General features: G+C 53.9%; 1 protein-coding gene across 2 annotated transcripts; it reads left to right on the top strand.

Annotated features, from left to right (window-relative positions):
- The first annotated feature begins 191 nt into the window (after nucleotides 1–191).
- On the top strand, nucleotides 192–26,232 carry ADORA1 (adenosine A1 receptor). Of its 2 annotated transcripts, none has more exons than XM_030000536.1 (3): nucleotides 192–444; nucleotides 883–1,268; nucleotides 25,267–26,232. In XM_030000536.1, the coding sequence occupies exons 2-3, from the start codon at nucleotides 928–930 to the stop codon at nucleotides 25,898–25,900; spliced, it is 975 nt and encodes a 324-aa protein (XP_029856396.1). In that variant the 5' UTR covers nucleotides 192–444; nucleotides 883–927; the 3' UTR covers nucleotides 25,901–26,232. The 2 variants fall into 2 exon arrangements, with proteins under 2 accessions (XP_029856396.1, XP_029856395.1); XM_030000535.1 differs by lacking the exon at nucleotides 192–444 and adding an exon at nucleotides 587–698.
- Nucleotides 26,233–27,991: the final 1,759 nt, after the last annotated feature.

Here is a 27,991-nt window from a genome sequence, read left to right as displayed (position 1 = left end):
CCGGGACCCGACCCGTGTCGGGAACTTGGGGCTGGTACTGGCTCTGCTGCTCCCCGCCGCTGCCGGCTCCCACCCCGCTCACCCTCCCGATCCTGCCACCCCACCACCACCCCTAACCCCCGGTTACTTCCCGTAACCCAGATTACGGGTCCCAAAATCGGCGAGCCCCAAATCGGGTCAGTCGCTCTTTAAACGGCTGGAAGGCTGCACCATGTGATGCTCCAGCTCCGGCTGGGAGCTGGCAGAGCCTGCGGGAGCCGAACGGTGCCGGGTACCGGGGACCGAGCACAGCTCCGTTCGCCGGTGGCAAGCCCGGTACCCAGCGCCCCGAGCATCCCTCCGGCCACCCCCTCAGCATGCCTGCCGCGTTCCCCTGCGGGTGAAGAGCTCTTGCTATTTTAGGGTGAGGACACCCCAAAACAAGCCCTCGGCTTGCAGGACAAGGTGAGGTGGGTTGGGGCCGGGCGGGGGCGGGCGGCTGCCGCCGGGGAGCGGTGCGAGGTCGGCGGGAGGAAGCAGCCCGGGGAGGAGGGGGAGGGAACGGCGGCTCCTCTCCGGTTGCATCGGCCCCGAGGGGCTCCGGCAGACGGCCCCGGGGGGGTCCCGAGGGGCGGTGGGGCTCCGCCGCTCTCCCCGGGGCTGGCCGGCGGCTCCGGCTCCCCCCGGAGCACCGGGAGCGGTTGCGAAGTGGGATGGAGGTGGGTGCAGGATGAGTCCCGGGGCGGGGGCGGGGGGGAGTGGGCCGGAGCCTCAGGGGACGGCACAGACGGGAGTGGGATTGTTTTGTTGGGTTTTTTTTCCCACCTCCCCGCACAGGCTCCATCCCGGCTCACAGCGCAGTTAACGATGCCAGTTGCTGATCGCCTCCCTGTGCCTTTGCAGGTGACCGAGGGACCCCAGCGTGAGGCGGGGGGGGACCGGAGCGTTATGGCACACCCCGTCTCAGCCTTCCAGGCTGCCTACATCTCCATTGAAGTCCTCATCGCTTTGGTGTCCGTGCCGGGGAATATCCTGGTCATTTGGGCTGTGAAGATGAACCAGGCGCTGCGGGATGCCACTTTCTGCTTCATTGTCTCACTGGCGGTGGCTGATGTGGCCGTGGGGGCTCTGGTCATCCCCCTGGCCATCATCATCAACATCGGACCGCAGACGGAGTTTTACAGTTGCCTTATGGTGGCCTGTCCCGTCCTCATCCTCACCGAGAGCTCCATCCTGGCACTCCTGGCCATCGCCGTGGATCGATACTTGCGGGTCAAGATCCCCGTCAGGTAGGAAAACTTGTCAGGACCAGCTCTGCAGTGGCTGCTGTGGGGGTTTGAAGGGAGCAAGGATGCCCCAAACTCGGAGAAGTACGGGGAGAATAGTCTTCCTCCACGCTGCCAGCCCAGGCACATCTGGCCACAGCAGCAATCAGGACAGGCTGGGTCAGGGGGGATCCCACAGCCTCCGGTAGCTTTGCCTGGGGGTTCAGGGGATGCTGGGTGTGCAGGCAGAGATCACATTGTGGCAGCCAGCAGGCAGGACAGGGCAGCCCCTTGCAGGGTCCCTGTGGCCAGGACAAAGTGTGTCCCACCCACACATGGGACAGCACCAGCAGGGTGCTTCAGGGAATGGAAAGGGGATGATAGATTTGTCTTCAGCCCAGGTTTTCCCTTGCCATGGGAAGCCCAGAAGCCCGGGGGTGATAACCTGCTTGCTCCTGGACATGTGAGACACAGCTTTGGGGTTTTGAGGGACCAGAGGTGACAGCCCGGCACATCTCATGGGGCAGGCTCACCCAGGAGAGACCCCTGGCTATGGGGCTGCCCCACAAATGACTCCTCTCCCTGTTTTTCCCCTTCTCATCATCTGTATCTGTTGTCAAAGCCAAGCCAATAGCAAATACCGTGGGGCATAAATGAGAGGGATGCCCTGTATTTGAACGCTGCTGCTCCAGGAGGAGATATTTAACTGCTTTGTGGCCAGGTCACTCCCCTCCAGCATGGTGCTGCAGCCCTTGGGGCTGGGGGGAGGCAGCCGTGGGGCCCGGGTGCTGCAGTGGGACCGGGGGGGTGTCAGCGGGGCTTGAAGGGGATGTGACACTAAGCTCGAGTGCAGCCCCCGTGTCCTGGCTCAGCCTCTCGCTGTGCAGTCACTGTGGCTGGTCCCCATTGCTCTCTCCGAGGACATGCCCAGGCTGCAGGGACACCTTTGCTGGGCTCGTCGGCTCCGGGAAGGCTCCCACGGCTGAGAGCATTGCTGAAAAATTCAGCCCAGCCAGGACTGCTGAGCACTCAACCAGCTCATGTCACCCCACTGACCCCTTTGCAGTTCAGACATGGGCTCAGGCCCCTTTGCTGGAGGGGTCCACAACCCTTCATCAGCACAAAGATCCCCCAAAAGGGACCCAACCCCCTTGTGTTAAGTGCTGCCCAAACCCCAATGGGTGTAGGACCCTTCCCGGGGCAGGAATCACCTTCCCGTACAGGGACAGGAGGCACCTGCATCTGGGTCAACTGGCTGTTCTGGAGTGCTTGGTGTCCCCAGATCCACTGGATGAGGCCAGAGATCTGTTGTTTTGGGAGTTTTCCTGCAGCCATGGCCAGCAGAGGCTGCTCAGTGAAGGAGTGTAAGGCAGAGGGGGGGGCGACAGGATAAAACCACAGTCCCTGCCCACCCCTTCCCTGCCACACACGATTTCACAGGCTGTTCCTGGCTTCCTCCCTAAGTGTGATTTTCCCAGCCTGAAAAATCATCGTCTTCCAGCCTGTCAGTGTAACTGAAGTGATTCTCACCCTGTCATTGCTCTTGGTGCTTTTTTGGTCCTCCTGCATCCCCAGCACGGTGGGGATAGGTTCAGGTGTGGGAGTACTGCGGCTTTATACATAGCAACACTGCCTAGCTCTCGTCAGTCATTTTTCTAACAAACACAGTCTTTTTTCCTCCCTTGCTGCCTCTGAGAGTCAAATGGGCTTTTTCAGGGAGATTTTTGCCCTGAGCCCAGGACCTTTACTGGGAGCAATATTAAGTTAGAGCCTTCTGTGCTGTGTATAATTTGGGTGGGTTTTTCTCATGCAATATCAACCCTGAATTTTGTTGTCCCATCATGTGCCTGAGCACCCAGCATCATGAGATTTTCCTCTGACTTTTTGTACCCTACTTTAATATTGAAAGGGTTCGTAGCCTCAACAAGAAAGGTTTGTCTTCACCAGCTCTCCTGTTCACTTATCCCTGGATGTTTCCTTTTTCCATGGCATGAATTCCCAGCAGTTGGCAAATGCAGTGATTTTAGGTGATTTTGTGCCCTGGACACAGCAGCAGCAAAAGTATCACAAATAGGAGAGAAAATGCCACTAAAGAAAATTCCCTGAATCTGAAATGCCTCAAGTTTCTCCCAACCTGTTGCTAGATGCTAAAAGATGATACTGAAAACATTTTTACAGTGCTGACAGCTTGAATCGGGGCTTCATGGTGATGTTCCTCATTGCAACGCCAAACCCACCGGCATGAAAATTGGTGCTGGGTGCTGAAAGCCTGCGACACCTCGGTGGGACTTGGGTCCCCAGCGAGACATGTGTGGCCACTCATACCTGGGAGACCTCGGGCAGAGCTGCTAAGGTCTGTGGAGGTCCACAGGCAGGAATGGCATCCAGTCCTGGGCAGCGATGGCATCCTACAGAGATTTGCAGGCAGATGGGGAGCAATGTGGGGGGATCTCTGCCTCAGCCACATCCCTAGGGCAGGCAGGGCACAGAGCAGGGACGTCCCCTCCAGCACGTGGCTGGGCAGCATCAGGTATGGAGGGGACAGGGTCAGCAGGCAGCGTGCATGCTGCAGCCCGCTCATGTGCCAAGTCCCCAGATAAGCCTGGCACAGGGTGGATGCTCGCCAGCGTGACCCACATGTGGTCCGGCGTGGCCGAGGGGATCTCATGGGCTGTCGTGCATGGGGATGCCCCACATCGCTGGCCCCGCTATCCGCTTGCAGGCAGCCCTGGCTCTGCCGAGGCTTGGGGAGAGGCAACAGTGGGGAAGGGAAATGCATTTCATAGAGGCAGCTGACTGGGACTGGGAGCAGCAAGGAGAGAGGTTCCGTGCACCCCTGCTCCGTCCTCATGCCGACCACCCCGCAAATGCCATCTCCGCTCTGGGGATCCCCAGTGAGTCACCACTTGCATTTCGGGTTCCATCAAGGGGTGTGCAAAGGTTTCCACATCCCAGTCATGTACTGGCCAATTGGGGTGAGAAGCCAACGGGACTGTTGTCTGGAAAGAGTTTTCTGAAGGAGAAGCAAAGTCACCACTGGACTTTCCAGGCTTTCTATTTAATTAGGTAGAGGCAGGACTGGAGGCACAACTTGGCAGGGAGGGGGGGGGAATGTGGTGCATCGCAGCCCGGCTCTGGCTCCTGTCTATGCATGCACACCCCAGCCCTGGGGGCTGCGAGCCTGGGGGAACAACCTAGAGGTTTGCTCCTTCTTCCAGCAAACACGTGGACCCGTCCGCTGCCCATGCATCTGGCTGGAAAGTGAGCCCTGGGGGGAGATTGGGAGCTTTGCAGCCCGGTGGGTGGGTGTTTGCTGGCAGTATGTCTTGAGCAAATGGTGGCCCAAGACATTTGTAATGTGTCTCTGGATGGCAGTGGGAGATGCCCAAGCGGCATCCGATGTTACATCTCGGGCATCCTCCTCGCTCCCATTCCTGTGTTTCCCATGGACACAGAAACACAGAGGAACACGGGCCACTCATGCAAGGTGGAGGCAGACTTTGCAGAGTGAAGAGGGGTCTTGCATGGCTTTGAGTTGGCACCTCCTTCCTCCTGCTCTTGGAGGTAAACCCAGTGCACACCCAGCATGGTCGGAGGACCGGGATATCCCACCGAACCCTCTCCCTCTGCCCCAAACCCCTGGGTAGCATCCTTCCTGGGTGCTGGGGTCTGAAGGACGCTGCCTCCCTTCAGGAGCCTTATCTTGACTATGGAGGGATGCAAGAACATCACTCGGGTTGAGCAGGCTGGAGCAGAGGGTACCACGCTCCCCAGCCTCCACAGGAACCGCTCTAAACAGCTGGAAATGACCTAAAATAGGTTTGCGGCCTTCATGCTGGTGGAAAAGCTCATATCTCCCCTCTTGCATCCTTCCTCTCCAGCCGGCAGCAAGGCAGGACCCCTGTCCTGGCGTCCCCTCCAGCCAGGCGCAGCGGGGTCCCCCAGCACAGCCCAAACTTCCCTCTTGCAGCTGCGTTGGGGGAAGATGAAACGAGTTCAAAGGGAGGGGAAGCAGCCGGCTAGGGGTGTCCGGCAGGAACCGGCCCCTCGGCATCCCTGTGGCGGCAGTTGGCGGCAGGATGCTGGAGGGGACGGTGCCGGGGGGATGTTTGTGGGGGGATGTAGCTCCTTTGTCGCCAGCCTCTACTGACTCGGGGGCCCCTGTCTCTGCTCTGAGATGCTGCGTTTGGCTTTTTGGAGAGGGCCATGGCAGGAGGAGCTGCTGTCCTCAGGACATGCTGAACCATAGCCCCTTGGCCAGGGATGCTGGATGCAGCCTGGTCCTGTCTTGGCGTGTCCCTGGGGGTCCTCACCTTGTTTACTTCACTTGGACCACCAGCTCTTTTCTCAAACACTTTGAAAGATGTGCCAGGAGGATAAAAGCTGGAGAAATCTGCTGGTAGCAAGAGCCCTTGTACGTGAGGTCTCTCACTCCACAGCAGGGACCTCCACCCTCTGTGCCTGGGCCCCAACATCAGAATGCCCCTCCCCACCCCCCACCCCCAGCCCTGCCGTTCCCATCCTGCAGCATCCCGAGGAGCATCCCGCCAGGGCAAGCTGCATTTTGTGCTGTTAAAGTTTTTGAACGCACACATAAGGCTGCAAAGCCATGGAAATTAGACTAAACCAGGCTGGAAATTGCTAGGAAATTCAGGGGGCGGGGGGGGGGTGTGGCAGGAGGCTGGGGTGCAGCAGGGGGAGAGCCCAGGGTAAAGCAGGGTCTGTGGGTGGTTCTGCAGACAGTGCTGGCATTCTCCCATGGTTCAGAAGTGCCCTGTCCTGACCCTTTCGAGATAAAACAGCTCAGGGATGGCAGGAGCAACCCTCAGCCCTGGACTGCAGTGCCTGGAAGCCAGGAGGTGAGGAGGCCTTGCAGGTAGCCTGCGAGCTCTTTGATGGACCTGGCAGTGGAAGGGGGAAGTTTTCCACCTTGACCCTGCTGGTTTTCAGGCTCCTGCCTGAACTCGGGCTCTTGCTGGGATTGCAGCGCTCTTTCCCCTTCTCTCCAGGCCTGCCAAGGGCCACAGGCGTGTGGCCAGCTGGGGCTGGGTCACAGGGAAGCCTAGGAAGTCTCGTCACCCTCAGCCAGCTGGGTCGTGGAGCAGGGCATGAGTCTGAGATGGTTTTCCCCCTTTTCCTCCACTGAGAGTTCATGGAGGGTCTTGGCAGGAGAGTGATGAGAACCCTGCTGCCATGGGAGGGGGGATGAGTAGGACATCAGGATGAGACCCTGCTTTGGCCGAAATTCCCAGGCACCAAAGCACCTAAGGTCCCATGGGAAATCTTTCCAGCACTCCCAACACTAATTGCCAGGAAACCTTCCCAGACACTTGGGCTCTGAGACCGAGCAGATGTGTCCAGTATGGAGATGGTGAGGTTTCGGACCAGGCTGGGATGCTTGGTGGCCCCAGTGCCTGTGGAAGCTGGTCCCCTGGTGACGGTACCCACTGAAGGGGGAAGGTATCAAACCACAGAAGCAATTTTTTAGACTGGCACAAGGGTTTCAACCCAGAGCAATGGGATGAAATTAAGAAAAGGAAATGTATGCTCCATCTGAGGGCAATTTGCTGGCCAGATGATGGGTTTCACATGTCCCCAGGGACACAAAGGTGACTGGAGATGTGTCTAGCCAGTGTGGCCAAAACAGCAGATGATAAGTGAGGGCAACTGCGAGCGATCCTGTCCAGTCAGGCAAGTGAATAAACCAAACCATGGCTCCCCAAGGCTTGTTTTTAAATTTGGAGGAAACATTTCAAAAGCATCCAGGTGACTCAGAGCAGGGAGCGTGAGCTCAGAGATCTGCAGGGGAGCTCTCGTGCCCAGGAGCTCATCTAGGTTTCTTTTGACCTCCATTAGTCAATGAAAAGACACCATCCATCCTTACAGGCTCTGCTTCTGCAAAAGCAGATTGAATTTCCAAGGAGAACACTCCCATTTATCCTAAACCGGAGAAATTTTGGAGACTGGCAGGTCCTTGCAGCCGCCTCTTTTGTTTCTTCCTTTGCTGTCCTCTGCCAGGTATATTTTTAGCGAACAAGGATGATCTATGGAGACCTTCATTCCCAAAGAACAAGCAGATCTGAACCAAGGATGGAGAATAAAAGGCAGAAATCAGTCCAGAGAGGTTTGCTGGAGACTTTGGGCTATTTCCAAGCTGCAGTTTCCAGTACCCTGCACCAGCTCAGCAAGTGGGTGCTAAATCAGAGCAAGCATTTCACACCGAGCTCTGCTCAAACCAGATCCAGGGTGCACAGACAAGCTGTGTTGTCTGGGACCAGGAGCTCAATTCTGCTATCACCAAAATACTCAGAGCCTTGGAAATGGGAAGGAATTTACCAGCAGGTTATATTGGTCTTGAGATCCTGGTAAATACCCAGGTGAGCCGGCTTTCAGCATGACTGTGATCCCCAGAGTAATTTTCAGCCAAGAGCATGCTAAGTCAGAGATCAAAGCCACAGGGGCTCTGCCCTCGGTGAGGCGACGTCTGGATTAGGCTCGGCGGGAGCGAGCACAGCTGCTGCAGCGGCGCCACGAGGCATTTGCCAACAGACGCAAAATCAGGTCACTCGAAAAAGATACGGACGCTGCCATGCCAGCCAGATGGAAGTGACTTGGGCTGTAAGCAGTGTCCCCAGCTCCTGGGTTCTTAGGGAAAATGCTGGGGTTTGCGGGTGTCCCCCTCCTTGGATTGCAGTGAGGGTCTGACTGTGGGATGCTCTGTTCTCAGAAGGACAGAGGGAAGGGGAGAAGAGCACTGAATCCTGTGTAGGGATGTTGCGGACTTGATGATATTTGGGGTTATTCCCAAATTTTCTGCATTAAAAGGGCAGGGGGAGATGCATGGTCTCCAGACAACCTGGACAGGCTTCCTGGGCAGCAGCACCCTGTCTTATCCCAGCCCTTCTCCTGTATCTCTGAGCAGGGCAAGATGTGGTCCCTGTGCGGGTAATCTGCCCAGGGTATCATTGCGCCTTGACCCCTTTAGCTGTGAGTCAACATCTGTTCCCCTCAGCAGATCTTACGTCTGCCTGCATTGCGCTGCAGGGCGATGAACAAAAGCAGCTTCTTCTTGCTGGTGTTTGCCTGCTATACCCCAAAATCATGCTCTGGAAATATTTTAATTTTTTTTTCCCATTTCTACTGATTTTCAGGTTAATGTATTAACCCCTGACAATGCATCACCAGTAAATTTGAAGGTATGTTCCCAGCAAAGGCAACAGCACTTTTGCAGACAGGGAAACTGAGGCACAGAACAGCACCGTGACTCGCTCAGGGTGACCCCACCAGGCAGGGACAGAGGCTGAGGCACAGCAGGTATGGCAGCTGAGATATACTGGGACAACCTGGCCTTTCTGTTCATGCACTGTGCAGTGATCAGATGGTCTCATGTCATGACTGTGCCCAGGGAACCCAGCAGCCAGGCTCCTCCATGATCCCAGCCCATGCCATGGTGATCCATGCAGGAGTAACTCAATGAAATGGGGTTATCCAGGAGGCCAAATGGCCCTCCTGGGCTACAGGTCCCTGATATGCAGAGCCTGGAATCAAGAATGCCAAAAGTCACTCTTGTCAGCAATCGGTCCTAATTAAAAGTGGCAGCATCTCCATCCACTGGGAGAGTCAAAAGGGGCCGAGATGGTGGAGATGGGTAGATGGAATGCAGCAAGGCTCTGCCACCTCCTTAGCAGTCATTCAGGTGTGTTGGGTACCATCAACCCAAGAGGACCTACTCTACAAAGCGGCAGATGGGACACTAGCCAGCTTGCATTTCTTCCTCCCATGGCAATATAAACTGACCATGAAGTCCCCACCAAGCAAAAGATGAGGATCACCAACAGTCAGGGCCACCCGGACATGGTGGGGTGTCCAGCAAGGTGTCTGCAGTAAGTAAGGTGAAGTACCTCACTGCAGGTGAGTGATGGTCCTGTGTCCATGGTATGACAGCCCGTCAGACCTGTGGTTGAGCAGCAGAGCCGCAAAAACACTGGGAACACCCAGACAGGCTGTCACACTTCCAACAGCACCACTGAGCACTTCAGAGATGGTTTTCCCTTTTCTGGAGTGACTGGGGTGTTTCCAAGGGTGCAAGGTTGGTGGAGGCGATGATGATGCACATTGGACCTTGGGGTCCAGTGCTTTTGAAGGACCCTGTGCAGCTGCTGGCAATAAGACAAGTGAAACACCCTACAGAAGGAGTCTCTGCCAAAGCAAAAGCTGCTGATTCAGCCTGCCCAGTCCCCACCAGCCCAGCCTGACCCTGCAGGCAGCGTGTCAGGAGTGAGTCAGGACCAGCTCACCATGGTGTGTGCTGTTACCACAGCCATCCGGTGCTGGAGCTAGCTTGGGGCACGCAGGAGCCCTTTGGTGGGTGGTCCTGGGTCTTCCCCACCCCTGAGATGAAATAATGTGATGCCATCAATGGGAGGTGTCGTCATCACCCAGTCTTTACAGAAATGGTCCCACCTTCGCTCCACACCAGCCAGAGCAGGCGATAGAGCAGAAATAAGTGACTCACAGGGTCAGGGCTGGGTGTGCAGGCAGGCTCAGGCACTCCTCTGCCACAGAGCCAGCACCAACCCCCTCCCCAGCGACCGGCTCTGGAGCCACAGGCTGGTCTCCGTGTCATTGCCCAGCCCTTGGCACGTGCATGTGGCATCTGTCTTGCTCTGGTGGGGCATGTGCCAGGTGGCCACCAACAGCCAAGCCACCCTCAGCTCCTTTTACACCCCAGGGTGCATCACAGCATGGTTTTTATAGCCCATTCGCTGTGTTAGAATAAGCTTAACTGTGTCTTAAATGTGCCAGGTTGACTCTGTTGACCAGAAAGGGGATTTTGGCCATGAGTTTGGATGGGAGACAGTTGGGACAAAGCCCACCAGACTCCATTTTCAAAATCTGATCTGGAGGGACCCCCAGACCCACAGTTGAATGTGCAGTCAGTGAGGCCAGACCCAATAAGATCTCCTGTCCAGGACATCTCAAAGCAGCTTGTACCCAAACACAAGGGACTATTGGACATGGGGATGTGCTCTGAGGGGACATGGCAGCCACCTGGCTTGGTGGCCTGGGATCTGCAAGTCCCTAGGCCTCCAAGGCAGAGCAGGCAGGGCTGGGCAAAGGCTCAGGGATGGGGGCCATGGAGCCACTGCATTCAAATGGCCATGTTCGAAATCAACCTGACAGCGGGGAGGAATGATTCATCCCAAGGGGTCACAGTGCAAGCCTCAGCATGGAGAGGGGGTTTGGTGGGACTAGTCAGACCAGACGTGAGGGAGTCGAGAGGGGTTTGAAATTCAGAAAGTTGGCGTATTTGCAGGTCTATAATCTGGTGTGGAGGCAGGGAGGATAGAAAAGTTACTGCAACACAAAGAAGTATGGAAAAAAGGAGGAAAATGTGGAGGAGGCACTGTGGTGAAATGACCTGGGAGATGAGTTTCTTCGTGACACACACAGGAGTCATTTCAGAATGGAAGGAAACTGATGGGCTGGAAGAAAACCTCTGACTGGAGGAAGGACAGGAAAAAAACCTGCAGGGTCCTGCCCACAGGGGTGTGAGGGAAGCCCAGGTGTGAATCATGGGGGGGTTGTGGTCCCTGCAGACAGCGGGACATGGAGCATGGAAGAGACCGTGCAGGCGAGAGACTCTTGGAGGGACAGGGTCAGCTTGAAAGACTCGTCCCCCTGGGGACAACAGTACCATCTTAGAGCCTGGGGAAGTGACAGCCAGCACAACTGAGCTAATATGAACAGCATTGGTTTATCCTGGAGATAAAGTAATGATTTTTCAAAGTGATCCCGCCAGATGCAGCAGGGATGGACGCAGGAGCTGACAGTAGGGGAGAACCCAGCATGCGGGCTGTCAATGGGCTGGGAGGAGCTGTCCCAGGGAGCTGGTCCTTTTGGGACACATCTCATCCAAGGTGACCTGAACTTTCAAGCCCATCAAATGGGAAACCAGCCATCCCAGAGGCTGTCCAGGCTCCTGGCAGGGAGATGCCTTCTCTGGCAGCACGGCTGCCCAGCTGCTGAGGCAGGCATGTGGCTCTTGCACAGGATGCCCAGTTGCAAGAAAGAGCGATTGATGCTCTCCAAGGTGGCCACAAAAAAGCCCCACAGCTAGTGGGGTGTCCTGCAGAATAGCAATGAGCTGAGCACCCCCTGCTCTGCCAGAACCCAGCCCCACTGCAGCCTGCTGCTGGGCACATAGCCGCCTTTCCAACCGGAGGGCGGCTCAACGGGCAGGTCTGGGTACTCAGGAGACATTAATAGTGATGTCAACAGCAAGAGAGTATAAACTAACCCCAAGGGGTTGAGATCCTCCTTCCTACAGAGCACAGGCAGCAATTGCCTATGGGCTAAGGGCCAGATGGGTGATGGGGGGCAAATAGGGGAGGAAGGACCATTTTTGGTGATGTAAGGCAGTGCAGAGCAGGATCAGCCACTGGAAAGTTTTGCAGCATCTGGGTTTGCCCTTCAATGTACTGAGCCTGGTGGGACCCAGCAGCTCCCCCTTATGACCCTGCCCCATCTCTCGCTGCCTTTTCCATCCTTCCCCCCATCCCTTCTTTGCCTGGGCTTTGCCCCCCAGCACTGAGCAGGGGACCACTTTCAGCAGCCGCTGCAGTCTTGAGTGGTCTGGTTGGATTTTTGTTAAGAACAAAAGTCTCTGTTCACAAAAAGGAGCTGGAGGAGGAAACGGGATTTGTTCCCCAGCCCCATTCCCTTGTCTTCTTTGCCAGCCTCCATCCATGCTGTCCCTGAGACCAGCCACGGTGTTCTTGCACACAGACCCCCGGGTACAGCGATGCCCAAGCAGGACTGCAGGGACACAGAGGCAGGGAGGTGACATCGTCCCATTCCCACACCCTGCCTGTGGTGGCAATAACACCTTTCTATTCCTCCTCAAAGGAGGGCCAGAGCACAGAAAGCCAGGACATCACTGGCATGGCTGTCTATCTGCCTTCTCTGGGCCATTTCTGTCACTGCATCCAGAGACCAGGATGATTTTTCTTGGCCTCCTTCAAATAAGGGAAATGCCAGCTCCTGGCAGCAGGGATGTTTTCTCATTCAACTCAGTTCATCTTGCTTCACTTGGCATGTCATAGCCCCCCTCTGCGACTCAGTTTCCCCATCTGTTCACAGAGGGAATGATGCTACAAATTCTCTGCAAGCACCGAGAGGCTGATGCTGAGAAATGCTGTATTAGACATAGCCATAATTAGTCTTACAGACTAAATTATTTCTCTTTCTTTTCTGCACTGGTAACAACACTCAGTGACTTAAACCGTGTAACACGCAAAAACGAAACACTCATTTTTCTCAGTGCAAATGGCTCTGTTCGCCAGTGGCACCAAGTGGTCAAGGCTAGGAGAGAGCTTAGAGCACAGCCTGCGTCCAGATGGACATGGCAAAGCCTGCACAGAGCCAGGGGGACGCCCACGTGGGAGCAGGCGAGACGGCTTTATTTTAAGGGAGATCAATCCCCACATTCAGCGCTGCTGGGACACAGGTGCTTTATGGGCTCAGAGGGGTCGGTTTGCTCAAAGGGAGCTCAGGGTGCTCTGATACCAGCAGCCATCCCCGTCCTGCTTTCACACCCACTCCCATGATGCTCACAGCACCAGTGATGCAGACGGCCACCGTCTGTAAGGCCATCCCCTGCCCTAAGTGCCACAGGTCCAGCCACAGCAAAGCACCTCCATTTCCAGCAGCCCGGGGACCTCCTTGCAGTGCTGCATGTCACTTTTGCACCAGGGAAGGGGGATGCCGGGTCCCTCGCAGGCTTCACAGGGACCGGCACAGTCCTCGTGCTTGGGGAGGACTTGATCCTCCCTGGCCCATGCATCCTTCACCTCCATGCCCTGTGCCAGCCAGGCTGCCTGGGCAGGCTCGGGCTATGTCTGCCCATTGCTCCTTGCCTGGATTTAACTGCCAGAGTAATTAGGAAGATGCACAGGGTGTAATTTATGCCCAGCTGATACATTTTGCTGCAATTCCTGGTCTTGGGTCTCAGCTCTTTGTCTCCACCATCCTGATGGAAATACTGAGCTGCTTCCTTCCAGGCAACAAGGCCAATCCGTCTTCCTCCAAGGGAATAAATAATCTTTTAAGTATGAAAGAGGAATCAGAGTTTAAATAATAAACTTCAGGTTTGCTTTGCATTTGCACTTTTTATTTGTTTTCCTGGCAAAAGATCGTTTCTCTGCAGTGAGGGAACATTTGACTGAGGTGTTAACTGGAGCCTTCACTTTCAATTTGGCATTTCATTTGAATATAGCTATATAGACCTGCACTGGATGGATTCATCCCAATGTAAATAACTTAATGGCTTGACACATATGTGCTCTGATCCTCACTTCTCCCATTTTTATGGTGTTGTGGAGGGGGGAATAACAGCAGTTTTACTCAAGCTTTGTGGCAAGTTGTGTTTGGACAGAAGTTAGAAGTCAACTATAGCACGGAATGGTGTCTCTGAAATGATTTTCATTAATTGAAAGTACATATAGCCAACTCATTAACAAAAAAAAAAAATTAAATTAATCCAACTGCTTTTTGCATTTGAAATTGGTCTTTTAATCAGGGGGGGAACATGCATTGGACAGAAGATGCTGAACTCATTGTTTTGGGTTACCATGTCCTCTGAGGTTTAGAAACAGTAGATCTCGTTGGCACTCCTAATTCTCATTCAGACATTGGGCGGAGAAAACAACCTCCCTCATTTTGTAGCTTCCAGCCAATTTTTCAGTCTTGAATGTATTAATCTTTGAACTGGGCTAAGTGCAAGAAGGGAAATGTTCCCTTTGCAGTGACAAATTGTGCTGTGAGGATCCTGGACAGCAATAACAAGTTGTAGCCTAAGAAACTGAGGAGTTCAGTTGTTGATTGCAAAATCAGGAGTCAGGTTAGCAAGCAGAAGTGTAAAAAAGAAGAAATTAAAAGGCAGTTGATACTAATCTCTTGTTCCAGCTGTAATTTAGGATATGTCTTTTTCTGAAGAGTCTTTCTGCATTGGAGAGATAAAGTCCCACCTCAGCCCTGCTTCATGGCTGGGTTAATGCCTCTTAATGGGAGATGCTATCTCCAGTTTCCTGCCTCCCATTTAACCAGGGAGCAGAGCTCAATGTCCTGTCAAATGCAGATGAAATTCCAACAGCAGGTCTCAAGACCCCTCTTATTTCCCTTCTAGTTGGGATCTCTGATCTGCTCCTGCCTTTTAATGGCTCTCAGTGCTTTCCAGAATCACCTGGTTGGAGGTCTCCTCTGGGTACTGACTTGCCCTTTGATTTAGCAGCATTTGCAGAGCGTGGTGGTGACATGCAGGGAAGGACGATGGCACTGGGCAACCTGCCTTGGTGCTGTACAGATAGCACCAGGCACTTCCTTAGCTGGCATCTTCCTCTTAGCACGGCTGGCTTTCTGCAAGCCACAGCATTTTGTGGGATGGAGTATGAGCCATAGAGGCTCTCAGAGCCCAATCTCACCAGGCATTTTATATCTGCCATCTCATTTTAATTTCTCATAGAGCCCACATTTGACAGATTTGGCATTTTAAGTGGTTTTTAGAGCTGCCTTCTTTCTTCGTCCTCCCCTCTTCTCCCTCCCTTCTCCATTTTGGGGGCCTGACTTTCAGAGTCCTCATTTCAAAGAGGTTCTTTTGCATAGGGAACAAAAATATGCAATGCATAGAAAAATTCAAGTACAATACAAACAGTAATTGAAAAAACACGGCTTTTATCCAGCAAAGTCCTGGATTTACACTGAAGATAGCCAAAGCTGCCTTTTATCCCTTCTCCTTTGTACTACATGAGTACATCGCCCTGACTTCTCTAATCACACAGTGACACGCAGAGACACGCAGGCTCAGCTGCTGAGGCAGGCCTGGGCAATCAGCTCCCAGCTAATCACCACGGCAGGGACAGGGCTGATGTGTGAGAGATCTTTGAGGTGGCCAGCTCCACAGGGTGATGGTCTGGCATGGCGAGGGCAGATGACTTGATCTCCCCACCACGATGCTGGGTGAGAAACACCTCCAGCACACTGTCCAGAGAGGGATGCATGTGGGGTTTAAGCAGCTTCTCCTGAAACTTTCTTGCTCTGCAGAAATTGTCTTCTGCTGGAGGTGGGGTTGCTCCCAGCATTAGAAGGGGCTCAGCCATGTGATGGGGGTGTGCAGGACCCACCCTTAGACTCAGACCCGTACTCCTCTCCAAGGAGATGTTGACACACCAGATTTCTAATTTTGACAGAAAAACTGTAAACAGACACTAAAAATGTCCAGTAAATCTATTGCACAGGGGTAACACTGAAAACAAGTCCATGGGCACATTGTGCTGTACATCAGTGATGTAGCCAGCTTTCATAATTTCACCCCCATCTCTTAGGGACTAGGCTGTTCCTCTCTATGTACCCTAATTCCCAAAGTTCTGGTGCTACAGAAGAATCTTAATTTCTGTTTGTTTTCTCTTTTAAAGCAGCATTTCTCATGCTTTGCATTGCAGAGAAATGCTCAAAAATGCTGCTGCCTGAAACCAGGAGCCAAAAGACAAGAACATCTCTTTTTTTTTCCCCCAGTTCTGAGATTCTGCAGCTCATTTCATGATTTTACAGCCGTTGCCAATAGTGTTAAATCATTTCCCTCCCACCTACCCGGGGGTCCTGGAGGGAGAAGCCAGTGATCCAGGAAAATCCTGGAGGGCCATGACCACACATGTTGGAGCTGGGAGGGAGTTCTGGAGCTGCCTGGGCACAAATCTATGGCTCAGTGCAACTTGTACCCCATTGAGCAGGGACACTGGGTGCACCCTCAGGACTGTCACATGGTGGCAGGAGGGTGACACATCCAGAGCATGGCTACCCCCGTGCAGGCACTCAGCACCCTTGGATGCAGTCGGTGCTGCCCACAGCATCAGGTGATCTCACGGCTCCCTTTGGAACACGAAGGGTCTGCCTGGGTTTAGAGGGCAGCACTCCCCAATAGGCACAAATTAAATTATCATTTCCATCAGACATCAGATGCTCTGGGCATCCCCAGCCCCCTGCTTAACCCCCACCCACCCATATTTGGGATAAGGGGTCTGAGCACTGGGTGAGTGGTTCTTGCCGAGAATTGCTGCTTATGCAGTGACAGAGCACTTGAATATGTCAGGATCCAGCCACAGGCTGTAAACCAACCCCAGTTTGAAAACAAGATTAACTTTATGTGCACAAAGGATTTATATTTGCTGCTGGGGTGAAGGATGCTGCTTGAAGGATGTGAGAAAAATTGCCTTTCTCATTGAGCAGTGGTGCACGACATGCGCTCCTTTACCTTCTTTGGACAACAGCAGCGTCTCCTCCACACCCAAGGCAGAGCCTGAAGGGGAAGCATGTGTGCAAGGTCCCCATGCTTTCCATCCTCCCTGCCTGCAATGTCCAGCCCTCCCGTGCTCCCCCTTCCCCTTGCAGCATCCTGTCACAGTGGGAGCCGCTGGGATGCCCAAGGGGAAGCTGTTGGCACCGGTCCCCGGTGGAGCCGCTGTGGAGGTTACTTGCATCCCACCTCTGAGATGAGAACAACTGGGCAAGTGATCTGAAAGAAGCTCTGCAGTTACTGGAAGCCTGTGGTTTGTTCCCAAAGATGGGTTGTGATTCATCGCCAGAGCCCGGGGAGTCCAGTGGCACAGACATCCCGAATAAAGCAGGCTGCAGAGATCCAGCCAGCAGCTACTTCTCCATCGAGGCCAGGAGCAGCCCCAGGAGGGGTGTGCAACTGCTTGGCAATGAATTCATCCAGGCTGGTGTGATGTTGTGGCTGCTGCTAACATACCAGGGACCAGAGATGTGATAAGACAAGTCTCTTTGGCTCAGCAGGCAAAGACTTAACTCAATCCTCTAGCTGGAACCCAAAATATGGCAGGTCTCAAAAAACAGGTGGCCAGTGTGGGCGTGTGTATGGGCATTGAGGTGGAGGGAAACAAGCCCTTAAACAGCTTCATGAGGCTGTGGGTGATGCTGCCCCATGGGAGATGCCACATTCAAGGTGGGCTGAGCTGTGATGTGTGCTTTGAGGCCTGGTCCCACCAGGGCTGATAGCATCAAGAGAGCGGCAGAGGTGGGGGGATGTGTCTGGCCTCTGGGTCCACGCCGTGGATGGCTGGAGTCAGGGGAGGACACCTCTTTCCACACTTGTAGTCATCTGCTGGATGGACATCCCTGATGGACTTTCATGTTTTGTACTGCCTGTCTAGGGTGAAGATACCCTGGCTGCCCTGTAGAAGCATCGTTCCTCATTTCTAGGTATTTTAGCCCACAAAGCCCTTTTCTACCTTATTTCCCCTGCTTCTTGTGGGGATGTTTGTCTCCCTAGGGCTGCTTTTGGATGTGCCCACATCCCTCTGCAGTCCTCAGAGATCCCAGGGTGCCTCCAAGGTCCTGGGAGATGTGTCAGGACAGGCTGAACCCACACCAAGGCAGCAGCATCTCCCCTGACCCTGTGTGGGGTCCAGGAGGGCTGCAAATGGTCCAGATCCCTGCATAATCTGCTCTGACAAAGCTTGAAGCACAAAACCTCCTTTTTCTGTCACTTCCTTGCCGTTTGTTGGAGCTGTGGCCAGCTCCAGCTTCACCCACCACCAAACGAAGCACTCACCAAAGCCCTGGGGACGCCGTGCCTCAGTGTGTGGGGACCAGTCAATTTTGACAGGATGGATTTGTTCTCATAAGCCTCATAATCACCCTTGCCTTTATCCATTACAGAATTACTGGCTATTAAAAGTGGTTAGAAACGTTCGGTGGACTTGCCAGCTGCTTCACCCAGTTGTAGCTGCTTGTGCTTTGCAGTCACTTGTTGCAGAATAATTCCTACACAGACAGCTGCCATTTTAGGATGGTAAAGCCAAACCCTGGACACAGACTGGACCACGAAGAACTTCAGTGTGATGCACACAACCCAGTGCACTTATGGATCTATACACACCCATGCACATGCTTTCAGCCTCTCTCATGGTGGCTTTGGGCAAGGTTTGCATTAAACAGCCTCGTGGTGTGGTGCCATCTCCTCTTGCTGCAGTGGAGACCCGAAGTGTTTTGGGAGCAGAGGTCCTCAAAGAAGAAGGCTGGTCATGCTCAGCTCCTCTCTCTGCTGAGCTGGGGGTGCTGAGCTGCTGTAGCTCCAGGTCACCACCTGTGGGCTGAGCTATAGGGATTAGAAAGGTGCCAGTTGCTCGTAGAGCTGATGCCAAGCAGAAAGGACATAAAATAGTGAGAAAATCCTTCTCTGACTCTTGGTGGGGTGGTCCCAGACCTGCTCTGCACCTCTGCAGGGCACTGCTCCAGCTGCAGTGGCAGCCGTGACCTCTGAAATCATGGCTCAGTGCACACAGGGAGATTAGCAGCAGTGTGGCAGGGAGGACGTGGCACCCGTCAGGGACATCTATTGCTGGACCCCCTCACAGACTCCCAGCTTTGGACCACCTACTCCTACCTCTTCTTGCAGCACACAGCTCAGGGAGTGCCAAGCACCCTTCTCCTGTGGTCCTCTGGTCTGTCCCAGTGCATGCTCCAGACTGGGGCAGCTGGTGATGATGGGAGCAGGACAGCCCTGACCCAGACTGTCTCAATGGGTGCCAGAGAGGTTCTAGGTGGAGATTTGGGATGCAGCCCCATCCACATGAGTGGTGGGTAAAAGGTGTCTGTTCCCATCGGTGCCTCTCCTGCCATGGGAACCTGTTGCAGCCCCCCTGAAAAAGTGACCTGTAGAAAACCCAACATTGCCCTCACCCGCCTGTCCCCTCCAGCCGAGCTCTTGCTTACCCTGAGCAAACAGACATGGGTACGGTGCCAGGCGGAGATTTTCCTCCTCAGCTCCTTTGAAATCAGTTCTTCAAAGTCACGCGAGGAGTCTGAGGTCAGGATGGTGGAAACCGCCTCGTCATAGCCACCTGGCTTGTCCTCTCTTGTCCTGCTTGTCCACCATGTCCCCCTGTCACCTCTTGTCCCAGGGGCCTGCTGGCACTTCTCAGGTTTCTCCCACAGCTCAAATTTCTTGCAGACCAACCAACCAGAGGTGCTGGAATGGGACATTGGACAGGGCACTTTGGGTCCTCCTGGTCCCTTTGGAGCACTAGGAAGTGTCTCTGTGGTAGGACGTCCATGTTAGGCTGGAAATACTGTGCTGATAGAGGCTGCTGGGCTATTTTGGTGCAGGACAGGGGCTCCATCACCAACCAAAACCAATGTCCTTGCTGCAGAAGGACATACTCTTCTGACTCACCTGAAAGACTCTCCATGGGTTTTGCACCAGTTTTTTTACATCTTTACTTGCCAGCTGGCATCTGACAAGCAACAAGTCTGGGATTTTGGGATCAGGACAATCCCCCATGCATCCCAGAGGAGATGCTGATAGGGCCAGTCTCTTCTTTTTCGAGCATTTGTAGGAACAGGCTGTCATGGAGAGCTCCATCCAGCTACCAGCTTTGGCTGTTGTTGGTTGACATCTGTCCCTCCCAAGGCCACCACTCACATGGCGACGCACCCACCAGCGTCACAAACACACATTTCTTCCAAGGTAGAAAACCAGAAGTGATGTGACCATGAGAGCAACATGCTGAAACAGTGTTGGCACCCCTCTGCCCAGGAGATGTTTTCTCACATCACCTCCACAGTTGTGTCATTGCCACCTGTCACCCCTATTCTGGCTGTGAGAGTTGCCAGGATGACGCAGGATGGTGTGAAATGCCTTCACGGTGGGAGTCATCCAACAGCTCAAGCCGTGTTTGCAAACAACTTGGACCAATCACTAGCGTTGACTTGGGGCAGTGGTTGGATGGATGCTGTCAGGAGTATGAAGGGCTGAGTGGCTAGTTTGAGCGGCAAAGCTCCCAACTGTCACATAGGAGGGATGTGAATAAATAGGAGATGCACTCAAATGATGAGGGGGAACGCTGGTGCTAAGGGACATTTACGCCAATGCTAACAGACCTTTTTAGACATTTTAATACACCTTCAAATCCTTGATAACCTCCAAGATTTTGAACTTAGGGTTTTCACCTAAATGAAGCCCAAAAGAGATCTGAAGGGAAGGAGGTAAACAGCCAAAGCAAGAGACTGAAGGAATAAACTTTTCACATCCAGGGTTAGAGGTGACAAAGGAGCCATAATCAGGGTTCCTCTGTCACGCAGTGTCCCTTCTGCAGCACTTCCCACCTTGTGCAGGTGCCCAGGGGCCTCCTTGTCCCAACCCTGAGCCGCAGCTGAGATTGCCCCTCACAGAACCTGGATGCCACTTCACATTTCTCAGCTTCGCATTTATGAGCAGCTCTGAACACCAACATCTGAGTTTTCCCACCCAGTGGCCTCCAGGACACTGAAAGATCTGAAGCAAAGATGAAGCCAGGAAAAAGGAGCAGAAACCGAAATCCTCTGAGATCAAAGCACTTTTGTCTAGAGATTTTCAATTAGATCAGAACATGCTCTGGCTGCTTTTCCTTGCTGCGTTCATAATGCAGATGAGCTTCATGTCAGCTTGGCCTCCTTTCCTCCTACCACGTTGGCTCCAGCTTCATTTCATTAACGATGGCCTGCCTTCATTAGTGAATTAATTCCCCAGGAATTGTACTGCAATAAACTCTACCAGAGCAAGGACCAGCAGAGCTGCATCTTGGGGCTGGCTGGACAACTGCAAGTATTTTCTGGACCAAAAGGATATTCACAAAAATACTAAAACCAAATTTTATTCAAACCAGACCTGGAATCTTTGAAGGTTTTTCAACCAAAACAAGAGGAGATGTTTTGTGTGTTAGATTTGGATTGACCTGTGGGTTGGAAATCTAGGAAATGAGCCCTCTTCTCTCTTAGGGGACAGACCCCAAGACAAAAGTCAAATCAATATAAATGCAATGAATACACTGCTCTCCATTTGTTTTCAGATGTGTCCTGATATGTTAGATGGCCACAGGGGCTTTGCCCACCCAGTGCCAGACACCTAAAGAGCAGGTCCTGGGCTGAGCTGGGCTCCCTTGTCTGCCACAGAGAGGGATGCAGAGGTCTGGCCACACCAAAATGTGGCAGAACTTGAATCTGGTCTGGGAATGATGAGTGAAGGGAAAGGGGGGCGGATAGTGTCCTTGGGGTGAGGGCCCAAGGAGCATTTCATGATGTCCTGGAGAAAAGGGGCCTCAGTGTCTCACCCAGTGACTCCATCCTCAGCCCAAGAAACTTTGACTGCAACATCTCCTGAAGCATCCTGTCATGAGGCAGCATCTCTCCCTTGAGGAGCCTGCTCCATGTCTCCCTGTTAGCTCTGTGCAGCCCCTGGGGACAATTTGTCTGCCTCCGCTTCCAACCATCGCTTCTTGCACTTCCTCTGGGGATGCAAACAGCACTCTATCAATAATTGATATTTTGCCTCTTTGCGTTATTTTCCAAACCCTCAAAGACATTTTTGTTCCACACCAAACCAAAGCTCCTGCCCACCCCATTTCCCTGGGATATCAATGAGGTTGGACAGTTGCTGTCCTCCCTCCAGGCTCCTTTCTCCTGGCCTTGGCAGGGCATCCAGGAGGACTTGGGGTGATGCCCATCTCTGTGGGGAAGGGATGGCGCAAAAACCACCAGTGAGGGAGGGCAGGAGGAAAAACTAGCAATTATGGTCAGGCTCAAAACCCCACAGACAAAGGAAACAAACCCATATTGTACGATGATGGTGGTGACTATTATCATGGATGTTTTAGTCGCAGCTGTTAATAAAAAATAATAGGAGTAATAAAATTGCAATGATGCTAGCAATTGTTCTAATGCTGATGATAATAATAAGATTATTTATGAATTGTGAGCCATTATCAGCCTTTTCTAGTGCTTCTGCCTCCCAGACCCATCCCAAACTCCAGCCCTGTCATATTAATGCAAAATGAGGTAAATGAGAAAGGCTTTTTCTTTATGAGATAACCAAGGAAGAAACACAGGACCAGCAAAGTCTGTCCCTGGCCCCTCTGCTAATTACACCCCACCAAACGCCCTATGCCATGGGGTTGAGCTTTAGGGTTTGCAGCCTTCAGAGCAGCTGAGCCCCATGAGAGCTGCATGGTCAGACCCTGTGGGGTGGACAGAGACATTTATGGCTTTTGTCATTCTCCATGTAGGGCTGACGGGGGACAGTGGGCACCCATGGGCCCCCGGGGAGCATGTTTCCCCACAGGCTGCTGCAGCTGGCTCTGCCCTTGGCTTGTTGCTTGAAGGAGCAAAAGGAACAAAAGCCCCAGCTCCAAGTGTTGCTGTTTTCTATGGATATTTCAGGTTCAGCCATGATTCCTGTGACCCTGGTGCACACGTGCAAGGGGATGCACAGACAGGCTTTCCTCTCAGCTGCTGGCTGCTTCTGCAGTGCCACGCTTAAATCTCACGGTGTGAAGCGAAGTGAGGAGCAGGGAGAGCCAGGTCCTGATGCTTGAACTGGTGTGTGTCAGGCCAGGCATGTGCAGCAAGGTGGCGGAGATGGATGTGCAGCAAGGAGGGATGGATATGGACCATGGCAGAGAGATGGATGTGCAGCAAGGAGGAGGGATGGATGCGCAGTGGAGCGGGGGCATCCATGTGAAGTAAAGAGGGATGGATGTGCAGTGAAGAGGAGAGATGGATGTGCATTAACAAGGGGTGGATGTGTATTGAGAAAGGATAGATGTGCAGCGAGGAGGGATGGATGTGCAGCGAGGAGGGATGGATGTGCAGTGAGGACAGATGTGCAGTGAGGAGGAGGGAGAGACATGCACCAAAGTGTGGGGGTGGATGAGCAGTGTGTGGGGCGATTGCTCTACTATGTGTGTGTTATACACTCTGGACCATGTGAGCTTGCATGCACCCAGGGACCTGAGGTCTGCATGACCTCCGGAGCTGTCCTGATAGCCATCTGCAACAACACGCAATGTTCTGGAGCTGCGGGGGGCCAGGACCGTCTGGGCTGGGCCCCCTGCAGCCGTTCCCCATCCCTTCTGCTTTGGCTGCAAGAGCGAACACTGTGTCCTCTGATCCGACCCTGGTTCATGACTAACAGCGGGTCTCGGTGCTCCGAGACTCAGGACACTCTGTCCCGTGTGCTGCCCCAACCCAGGCATGAGGGCAGAGGGAGAAGGGGTGGGTGCTCTGGGAGCTGCTCCATGCCTGGGTGCTGGCTGCAAGCCCTGGGAGGGTGTTTGGGGACCACGGTGGCACCTCTGCTTCTCAGCAGCCTTGTCTCTCCGGCGATGGCTGTCACACAGATCTGCAGGGCAGGGAGCACCCAAGACAGCACGTTCAGCAAAATCAGTAGAAGACCCTAGAAACCCGAGAGTGGGGAGGTGGGACGCAGCTTGCAGGGATTGCAAAGAGGAAAGGAGCTGGGGGGCGGGGGTGCTGTTATTTCTAGTGTCACCCCACTGAGCTGCTGGAGCCTGGGGAGGGGGGAGTGGGATGTCACAGCTGGAAGGGCACATCAGCCTTCCCCAAGGACCTGTTATCAGTGACGTGGGTGCACAGGCCAGCATACAACCCCACGGGAGCCTCTGGTATCCTTCTGCCACCCGCTGCTCCCATTACCCCCCCTTCCCTTGACTTGGTCCACAGCACTGGTGCTCTCCCACCACTCCTCGCCCTCCCCGTGCCCCAGCTCTCCCTGCCCTGTGCCTTTCTCAGGGTCTTCTGCCCTCTCTCCTCCCCACAAGGAATAAATCAATCTCCAGCTCCAGCCTTGGGTCTCAGAGGAAACAGCAGCCCGTGTTGCTACCTCCTTCCCACGGGACCTGGCTGCCTCCAGGATGCTGGGAATCTTTTCCCAGACCAGAGGGGGTTCATTCAGGAAAGCTGTCGGTGACCAGTGGCTCTGGACCCTCTGGACTCGTGGGGACCAGTGTCTCCCCCTCCATCCTGTGCCCCTCCATGCTCCCAGCCTGACACCTTGCCCATTAGATTGGTCTTAAGAAGGGACCTTCAAGGGGGAGGGACAGTGGGTTTACGTCCTTAGCTTTATTTAAAAGCCCCAAAATGCTCCATTTTTCCACCACAGGTAAAGGTTGCAGACATGCAGCAGGGAGATCTGAGCATCAGGATGGAGATCCAGGTTTGCCAGCCACCTCCATGTGGTCCCCATGGCCAGGTTAACACCAGCATCACTGAAAAACCCAGTAAACAGTCAGAAAAACTTTCTTTGTTCGATCCCCTCTGGTGGAAAGCAATTACACTTGGGCTGTGAATCTTCTCAGCCTCCAAGGAGAAGTTCTCCTTTGAGGGCCAGGGGGAAAAAAATCAATCTAGCAAGCTCCACTTCCCGCTTGGAGAGCTCTGGAGAGACAAGCCCAGCCCCGGTGTGCTCTCTGGTGGCATCAGGGAGGGAGCAGAGCCCAGCCGCAGCACGGCTCTCCTCCTCCTCCATCCCTTGGCACCAGCCCATCAGGAAAGAGGATTTTGTCGATTGGCCCAGCACATTAGGAAATGAAACAGGCTGTGCCCAGAAGCTTCCCCAGGAGGTCCATTAGCACCGGTGGATCCTTCCTCCAGCCCGGTAGGTCCCAGAGGATGCTTTTGCTGGCGATTTCCTCCCCCGGCACACGGGGAATTGTCTGGGACAAGGTGCCAGCAGGGCTGGTGCATGGGGGGAGGAAAGAGTGACCTGCTGCTCTGGGCGTAGGGAGCTCAGGTGTAAGGTGGGCTGCCGGAGCTACATGAAACCCCCCTAGATATGAGGATTGACCACACAGGCACAGTCCAGGTCGCTAATGCATTTCCTGGCTTGGCATCAAGCCCCAGAGTTCCAGGATCACGTCTGAGGTCTCTGCCCATCCCTGGGGCTGGGGGTAATGGTGGGAGACAGAGTGAGGTTCCCCAGGGCACATGCAGAGAAACCAGTCTGTTAACACATCTATCAGGACAAGCTGTTACCAATTGCCAAGGAGGGGAGTGAGGAGCGTTGTGCCACCTCAGCAGGGGCACTCCCATCCCACGTGGAGCAGTCTTAACCCCCAGGCAGAGCATCCTTCTTGTGTTTAATTCTTTCCTGCGGTTGTTGTCTCTTCCACAGGTATAAGAGCGTGGTGACACCCCGGCGGGCAGCAGTGGCCATTGCTTGCTGTTGGATCGTCTCCTTTCTGGTGGGACTCACCCCTATGTTTGGCTGGAACAACCTCAACAAGATGCGGAGGACTCAGGAGCTCAACGCCAGCCACACAGAGTTTGTCATCAAGTGCCAGTTTGAGACAGTCATCAGCATGGAGTACATGGTGTACTTCAACTTCTTCGTTTGGGTCCTGCCTCCTCTGTTGCTGATGCTGCTCATCTACCTGGAAGTCTTCAACCTCATCCGCAAGCAACTCAACAAGAAGGTCTCCTCCAGCTCCAACGACCCCCAGAAGTATTATGGGAAGGAGCTGAAGATCGCCAAGTCATTAGCACTGGTCCTCTTCCTCTTTGCGCTCAGCTGGCTCCCTCTGCACGTCCTCAACTGCATCACCTTGTTCTGCCCATCCTGCGAGACACCACACATCCTCACTTACATCGCCATCTTCCTCACCCATGGCAACTCAGCCATGAACCCCATCGTCTACGCCTTCAGGATCAAGAAGTTCCGGACAGCCTTCCTGCAGATCTGGAACCAGTACTTCTGCTGCAAAACCAACAAAAATGCCACCACCACCACGGCTGAGCTGGGCAACTAGGAGCTGGGAGAGAGCAGAGAGGGGTTCTCTAACCCAGTCCCCATCTGGCCACTGTTCCTGCTGTCAGGAGAAGGGGTAGTGAGGACCCGGGAGGGCTGGGTTCACCAGCCCTGTGCAATCTGAACAGCCATGTCCCCCAGCTGCCGCAGGCGCTTATTTATTCACAAGCATCGTACTGTTTTGATATTGTAGCCTGCAGTGTTCCTTTCCTTTTTTTTGCCTGTTTGTTTTTGTTTTTCATTTTTTTAAGGGTTGCCAAGTATTTAAGGAGAAATTGTACAGACAAAGGCGCAGTTTATCTTCATGCAAATAAAGTAAAATAATAAAAACTACCCAGGAGGTCCTCTGCCGTTGATGGAGACCTCTGGCTCCTTGGAGCGCAGCAGTCGATGATGCTGGGGGCACATCATGCTCTGGCCCCCGCGTTGGTGGACCCATGGGGGTACCTGGGCACTGGGGCAAAGGGATGCTCTGGTGGGAGTGAAGCTGGTGAGAACCAGAAGAGCCCAGGGCAATGTGATTTCTGCAGCTGTGAAGCTGGCAGCTTTCAAGCCCTTTGTTCCTCCTCCATAACCAGGGAGAGGTGAGCTGGGCTGAGACATGGGAAGAGATAGGAAAAGGCATCCCATGGCAATGCCAGCACCCACAGGGTGATGAAGCCATCATCCCCACAGAGCAAAGGGTCAGTCTCCAACTCTCAACACTACCAGAGAGGTAGGTAGAGGGGAAAGGAAACCCTTAAGCGTAACCCCAGAGTACTCTGGAAGAAGTACCCTTTGCTGCCCCAATGGCTCTCCATGGACCCCAGCAGCACCCACCACCCCTGCAAGCTACAACGAGGGAGCTGTGTCGCCTCCATGTGTCTTCTCTCTCCTCTTACTTTGGCTTTGAGTCATTTTTCCCTCTTTTCTCCTGCCTGTCTTCTGTGCAAGGCAATAGCAAGCCTCTCCCAGCCCCTGTTTGTCTCATCTCTCCCATGTCGCTCCCTACCACCCTCCCTGTGCAGCCAAACCCTTTTGACCCAAACTTTGTGGATTAATGCAGCCACCTCCATGGCCCCGGGGAGCAGAGGCACCTGCGCCCATTTGGGGGCAAGTGGGGGACAGCTGCAGGCCACCGTGTTGGTGTTGATGCTGCCGCAGGGGCATTTTCCCATCCCCATATGTCTGCCTCAGGTTTAGCCGTGAGCAGGGTGTATTGTTAGTCAAATTTGAGGAAGGGGTGGCTGGAGGTGGACCATCACCGCCACCCAGCTCTGTGGTACCTGTGGACGCTGGCAGCCACACTGCCAGTCCCTGCTCTGCAGCAGGATCTCTTCCAGGGCCGAAGAGGTGGTGGGAAGAGTTAATTTGAGTTAATTGGGATTCTTTTCTTATCAGCATCCCTTGTTCAGCAGTCTCCCATTGGAAACACACTTCCTATGACCCTTCCCCTGCCCCAGGAGGGTCGTGTCCCTGGGACGTCACCAACGAGCAAAGTGAGTGCAGCAAGTTCCCGCAGGGGCTGGGAGCGGGTGCAGAGAGGAAAAGGACCTTGGATGGGTGACATTTATGGGTAGTTCGTTAGCTGGCTACGGAGAGCAATGCTGTGCACATGTAGCATGGGCAATGGGGCTGCTGGGTGTCCCCTTTGCCCACTGCTGCAGCCAGGTCTGTTTAGCCTGGAGGGAGTTCCTCCATTTCTCTGAGAGGAAGAGGAGGGCAGCAAAGAAAAGAGGAGATGAGGGTCTCAGCCTCACACACTTTGCAAGGCCCTCAATATATCATATCCAGGCTCCTGGCTCAGACCACACTGGGCAAAATGGGAGTGGAGCAGAAAAGCAATGGCAAGGACAGGATGAAATCCTTCCCTTGGGCCTCATTGTGATGGTGGGACCCTGAACACCTTCCCAGCCTCCTCGAGGTGAAGAACCCAAAGTCCTTTATCAGTAGTGCCTGAGGATGCTGCAACCCCAGGCTAGTGCAGAGAGGACCACCCCTACCCCGTGCCCATGGTCCCTTTGCACAGCAGTAGCTTGGCCTCAGATTAGGGCTGCTGTTTACTGAGCACAGGTCTGATTCCCACTTGCATCTTATTTCTGCAAGAGGCTGC

This window comes from Aquila chrysaetos, chromosome 24 (genome assembly GCF_900496995.4).
Source record: "Aquila chrysaetos chrysaetos chromosome 24, bAquChr1.4, whole genome shotgun sequence".
NCBI classification, from domain to species: Eukaryota; Metazoa; Chordata; class Aves; order Accipitriformes; family Accipitridae; genus Aquila; species Aquila chrysaetos.
Note: the sequence above shows the minus strand (reverse complement) of the source record. Positions and strands in the feature narration are given on the sequence as shown.